Genomic DNA, 6630 nt, shown 5'->3' on the forward strand with positions numbered 1-6630 from the left:
CCAACCGTTCTAATTTTAGTACTAGTAGAGTTGTTTTTGTTTTGTTTCGTTCGATTTTAAAACAAACCAAATTCAATTCTATTTTCTAATACGATTGACTCAAATTTCACTGCCAATTTTTCTTGTACAATGGGCTGCTAGAGCTCAAACATTTTTCAGGGGGGTAGTTTATGACTTCCTACTTATTTCATTCGTCCTTTCGTCAATTTTGGTTAATCTAATAGACACATTTAAAAGTCGCGAAGGAAATATATTACAAAGGACTGAACTGTCACTCATGGGACAAGTATCTCTATCTTCAAATATGATAATAGACTTATCACAGACAAAAACATTAAATATCATATTTAGACTAGTTGCACGAAAATGCAATTGAGAAGTATATACAAAAAAAAAATACAATAATCATTTCTTATAATATTTTCGCAACAATTCTTATCGACTCGGGTGTGGTTAAAATATTGTATGTATAGCTACAACAGGTTAACCCTTTGACCACCAAAGACGTCAAGTGACGGGCGCGGCTACAGCCCAATATCAACCTTCGTGCATTCCGACAAGGTTTATAATTAGGTACGCGCCGCACACGATAGGCCAGGCTGGGTGGCAATGAATGTGTTAATTCTTTGAACGCACAAAGAATTAACACATTCATTGCCACCAGCCAAACAAGACATCCGCGCCGGGGGTCACAAAAAAATCGTCATATAAAGCTGTAGTACCACGATCCCGACTATCGGGTCGTCCGGCCTGGGAACGAAATCATAAAATACCCGATAGTCGGGTTTTTAGCACTGAATGTGTTAAAGGTGCGCGTTTTTTAATGTTATTTTTTTTATTCAACTTCTTCAATTTTAACCTCATTTTTGGTGATCCCATACTCAACATTGGGATGTTTTCTATCATAATGTCTAATAACGTTTTGTTTATGCGAAAAATTTCTTAAACACACATTACAAGAAAATGGTTTCTCTTTAGTATGAGACCTCATGTGATATTTCAACCGGCTTTCTCTAGGAAACTTCTTATTGCAAATATGGCAGACTAGATTTTTCACTTTGCTGTGTCTGAGTTCATGTCGATCCCTATTATGTTTATGCGCAAAGGGTTTTTTACACATTCTGCAGGGGTATGGTTTCTCCCCTGTGTGTATACGCATATGCGGTTTAATTAAACCGTAAGAGGTAAATCTTTTGAAGCATATTTGGCAAAAATACGGTTTATTGCCGTTATGTACCTGCGAGTGCCGAACTAAAGTGCTTTTATGCTTAAAATTCATGCAGCATATGTCGCACATGTAGGGTTTTTGGTCGTTATGCCGTGACATATGGCTGTTAAGTAAAAACTCTTTATCGAAAAATTTATTACAGACAGGGCATTTATAGGTTTCCGTTTTCGCTTTATGTCGCTCTCTGTGTTTCAGCATATTGCCTCTGATGCCGAAAGTTCGTCCGCATATATCACACGGGTGACGTTTTATATCCGAGTGCGACTTTTTGTGTTGCTCCAAATTGGAAACAGTTTTAAATCTCTTATTACACACGTCGCATTTATACTGCTTCTCTATTGTATGTAAGTAGATATGTTTGTCGAAGAACTTCTTATTTGTGTACGTGCGCTTGCAGTAGTCGCAGGTGTATGTTTGTTTGTCATGCAGAGCTAAATGGCGCTGTACGTTGCCTCGATTTGAGAATACTTTGTGACAAATGGGACAAGATGACGTCCCGTTGACTTTGTCTACTGAAGTTGGATCTGAAAGGAACAAGCAGCACTTATGAAAACCTTTAGTCTGACCACAGTATACATATTTCATAATCGAATGTTTAAAGTGTTTGGATTGTCATGAATATATATATATATATATATATATATATATATATATATATATATATATATATATATATATTATATATATATATAATATATATATATATATATATATATATGTGTGTAAATAAATAAGACATTAACTAAACTAAATTTCCCAGTAAGGTTAAGAAAGCTTGTGTTACTCGTATAGGATTTTACTTAGTTACAATTCAGCCGACCGATCAAATAATGCAATGTAATGAAACTCGCGAGTCTGGCATCGTCTAAATGAGCCCTTATTGAGCTTAAATACTGTGGGACTAGATCGATCTGTGTAAAATTGTCCTATAAAAAAACAACCGGTTGCACTTAGGGAGTGCCGGCAGAAGTGAAAACTCAATCACTATTGCACAATGTCTGCAGCACTATGTATAATTGAGGTTAACGCCATCTAGCGTTATTTTGTCGCATTACTTGAAACCCCTAAGCACATCACTGTTAGTACTCGAGTTATATTAGTACCAGTTAGAGCGAAACTCACTAGATGGCATTTAAATCAATAAAGAAAAACTCAATGACATTGAAGTAACAGTTTTTCGATCAGGTCACGTGTCCGTCTTACGTCTTAGGCTAGATTCACACGGCGTTAATTTTTCCCGTATACCGTATACGGGATTTTATCGAATACCGTGTGAATCTAGCCTTACGGTCACGTGACACCTGTTACGAGTTTAACATTTTTTCCCCATCACAAAAAGTGCACAGCGCCGCTAAAGAAGTTTTCACTTCAAAAATAAGAAGGTGGTACGTACCATTGTAGTCGGGAATGTCCGGCAGAATCAGCTTCGGGGACGGCGGGCCCTGCCGTTTCTTCTGCTTCACTACTTTCTCTCGCTGCAAAACAAATAAACTATTTAATATCCAATAGTATATATGACTACTAGTCAAATCAGTTTCTTTTTTAGAACTGTCAAAACGATTTTGCTACTATGGAATTTATATGGAACACTAGCATGTGACGTCGCAATCAAATTAACTACTCTTTATAGTTTATACCGGGGTTTAAAATAGAAATTGGGTCTAAAAATAACTGCTGTTTATGTTTTTCTATTAATCTTCTGGTGCTTCGTTTCATGCATGACGTAGAATAATGTATTTTAAATACGGTCAAATACCCTATTGTCTTTATTTGATCCTGCACTTGCTTTGTAAACGTGTGCAATAAAAATTATTGTATTATTTTATCAATAAACCCATACAGAAATAATTGACCGAGCGTTAGCGAAATTCTCCGTTTCCGCTTGAACTAAAAATAAATGCTTTCGTATGTCCGGATGTTCTCCTCTACAGGTCGCAATTCTAAACCGATTCCCGTGAACTTTGAGCAGGTTCACGAAATAAGTAGTTTTATTTATATATAGCTATCGAAAATTTTCAAACTGATTTCTGAAGTTCAGAAAAAAAGCCATGGGGGTTCATGAGGTCACCAGCTCACAGAGGCACTAGTTAAGTAAGCTTAACCTATATACCGTTAACCGTTTTTTTTTATATACGATATAGAGATAGTAGCCAAGCCACATATTTTGACTAAGATGTAGAGTCTGTGAAGGTAGGGCCTGTAGAGTTAGAAGCTTGGCTCTACAAGATATCTGATAACTTTTTGTCAGTGCGAGCCTTATGGTTTCGTCTTGGCAACATTTTACATGAAAATGTTTTTGGTGGGATTTAATTTAATTTAATTTATATTTAAAAAAAACTCCTCTCCAACTCCCTATACAGTATGTATCAGAACGAAAGGCCAAGAAAGAGACCCATTAATGTTTAAGTCATACTGAGCAACTTTTACTATGGGACCAACCCCGAAAACGCGGAAAAACAGCGGCCAAGTGCGAGTCGGACTCGCCCATGAAGGGTTCCGTATTTAGGCGATTTATGACGTATAAAAAAAAACTACTTACTAGATCTCGCTCAAACCAATTTTCGGTGGAAGTTTACATGGTAATCTACATCATATATTTTTTTTAGTTTTATCATTCTCTTATTTTAGAAGTTACAGGGGGGGGGGACACACATTTTACCACTTTGGAAGTGTCTCTCGCGCAAACTATTCAGTTTAGAAAAAAATGATATTAGAAACCTCAATATCATTTTTGAAGACCTATCCATAGATACCCCACACGTATGGGTTTGATGAAAAAAAAATTTTTTGAGTTTCAGTTCGAAGTATGGGGAACCCCAAAAATTTATTGTTTTTTTTTCTATTTTTGTGTGAAAATCTTAATGCGGTTCACAGAATACATCTACTTACCAAGTTTCAACAGTATAGTTCTTATAGTTTCGGAGAAAAGTGGCTGTGACATACGGACGGACAGACAGACGGACAGACGGACAGACGGACGGACAGACAGACAGACAGACAGACAGACATGACGAATCTATAAGGGTTCCGTTTTTTGCCATTTGGCTACGGAACCCTAAAAATTTGATGTTTCATACATTTTGCTGGTCCGATGTTGAAATTTCCTATAGGAGAGTCACTTTTTTTTTCGCGATTACGGGGTTGGTCCCATAGTAAAAGTTGCTCTCAGTATGACTTAAACATTAATGGGTCTCTTTCTTGACCTTTCGTTCTGATATATACTGTATATTATATAGTCTGAAAAAAGAGTAGAATTAAAAAGTGGCAATACTGTAGTGTTGCCCCCCCCCCCCCCAAATCAATCTAAGAAAACGGGACGACACTACTGTATTGCCATTTTTTATTTTCTACTCTTTGTCAGACTATATACCTATAGTTGGTCAAACCAAATTGTCAGTAAATAAGAACAAAAAAAAACTATCCTCATCGTTTTCTTTTGGGTGCTAGTATTAGTGAAAGATAGTATGATTCTCCCTGTCTATGTTTGAAATGAAACAGTCCTTTGACAAACTATGTAATTATTTAAAAAATAAAAAAATACTTACAGGTAAGTCCGGATCAATTGGCTCTATCTTCACCAGGCCTATGTGTACGCCTGTCTGTTCCGCCTCATATTCAATACAGCCAGAAGGCAAGCCCGTTTGTCTGTCTGTCTGCTCTTCATACTTTATGTCGACATCCTGAGGCTCAACCTTCACTGTGACTAGATTATCAGGTGTTTCATCCACTCTGGAACTGGAGAAAGTTTTTATGATAACATCATCATCATCATATCAGCCTTACTGCCAACTGCTGAGCATAGGCCTCTCTTCGAGTACGCCACATATCCCGGTCCAGAGCCAATCTCATCCAGAAGTGACCTGCAATCTTCCGAATATCGTTCACCCAACAAGCCAACAGACGCCAGGCGCTCCTGGCAGTATAACATTGTATACTGTATAGGGACTCTTTTTAACACCCAACGCACAAGAGGGGTGTTATTTATGTTTGACGCCTCAGTCTATAGTCCTCCTAATCCTTTGACGTTTGTGGCTTCGTAGCCAATAATGACTCAATGATTGAGACCCTGAACTTTTTTAAAATTACCAATAAACTGATGATGCCGAAGACATAGAGCTCGTCACTAATATCATAAAGAAATATAGTAAGCATAGCATACATCAGTTTTGGTACCAAACCGCCTATTATTTTCATAGTCGACATCTAGCATCGAGTAGCGGAATTATCAGTACAGCTACTTGATACTAGATGTCACGTACTCACGAAAATTGTATTGCTGAACAAGTTACAACTAATATTACAAGCAGAAGGAGTTGAAAACAGATTTCCGGTTAATCCGGTTATAATATTAGCTGAAAATTGTTGAGCATTAGACTTTTTGTTCGTCGCAACATCTATTGTCGAGTAGCAGTACTGATAATTCCGCTACTCGCTGCTAGATATCCACTACGAAAATAATAGGCGTATTGGTAAACTGATGTATGGAGTGAGGACTCTATGTAAGTACCTACTTTATTCTTTATGCTAATATATAATTATCTTTACCAATTACTGATCCAACGAAGCAGTACTTTCCTAATTTATAAAATTCAAAAACATAAGAATTACCTTTCTTCCACAATTTCAATTTTTACATTGACGAATTCAGTCTCCATTTGCGATCCCGGTACGATGCACATTTCTTCTGGATCTACCGGCTCATTCTTAACAACAACCTCCAATGACATTATGATAACTTACAATACAACTAATTCAAACAGATACACGGATTTACAGCTAATTTACATCAAGATCAATAGGTTTTTCTCCTCAATTTTCCTATAGAAATTGGAGTACAATTGTAGTATTGACAGGCATCGAATGCGCGTTCTGAAACCACAAAATATCGTGTCAACATGGCGGCAACTACGATAAAATGTATATAATTCCTAATGTTTTCAGTATATTCTGTTAATCTTTCATTCATTATTTTCTGTGTAATTTTATTTTATTTTGATTAATGTTTAGTTATCTTTAAATTGTACACACTGGTTTATAATAATAGATAGGTACAAGAAACGAAACGCAAAGGTATTCTAAATTATGAACGTAGCTTCAGAGCATGTTCTGAAAAGCGGTGTAGACTCTCGCACGAGCCACGAGACGCGAGCCGAGCCACGAGACGAGAGTGTAAGCGCTGGGCTCGTGGCTCGTCTCGCGGCTCGGCTCGCGCTCGCCTGGCTCGCGTGGAGGAGCGGTTTTTTAGGCACGAGCCAAAGGGGCTCGCGCGGGACGCGCGCTTGCGTTCACACTCGCGCTCGGCTTGTCATTCGGTTATAAACCTTATGCCGTGCTGTTAGTGTTTAAAATATATTAGCTCGACGAGCTTACGAGCCACAAGCCGAGCCACGAGGCGAGACTGT

The 6630-nt window shown here is 37.7% G+C and overlaps 1 protein-coding gene across 1 annotated transcript; it reads right to left on the reverse strand.

The window, feature by feature from the left end:
• Positions 1-832: 832 nt before the first annotated feature.
• On the reverse strand, positions 833-5955 carry LOC134660371 (gastrula zinc finger protein XlCGF57.1-like). Its single transcript, XM_063516103.1, has 3 exons — positions 5837-5955; positions 2622-2749; positions 833-1752 (listed from the first exon to the last, which is right to left on the reverse strand). Exons 1-3 carry the CDS (start codon positions 5953-5955, stop codon positions 836-838), a joined length of 1164 nt encoding a protein of 387 aa, XP_063372173.1. The 3' UTR covers positions 833-835.
• Between the last annotated feature and the right edge of the window lie 675 nt (positions 5956-6630).

The sequence above is a fragment of the Cydia amplana genome, chromosome 27, assembly GCF_948474715.1.
Source record: "Cydia amplana chromosome 27, ilCydAmpl1.1, whole genome shotgun sequence".
Classification (NCBI taxonomy): Eukaryota; Metazoa; Arthropoda; class Insecta; order Lepidoptera; family Tortricidae; genus Cydia; species Cydia amplana.

Coding starts and splice junctions, on each gene's coding strand:
- LOC134660371 (XM_063516103.1), bottom strand. CDS start 5,955: ATGTCATTGGAGGTTGTTGTTAAGAATGAGCCGGTAGATCCAGAAGAA. Junction 2,750..5,836: donor ATTGAAATTGTGGAAGAAAG/GTAATTCTTATG, acceptor TGATTTGACTAG/TAGTCATATATACTATTGGA. Junction 1,753..2,621: donor GGACATTCCCGACTACAATG/GTACGTACCACC, acceptor TGTTCCTTTCAG/ATCCAACTTCAGTAGACAAA.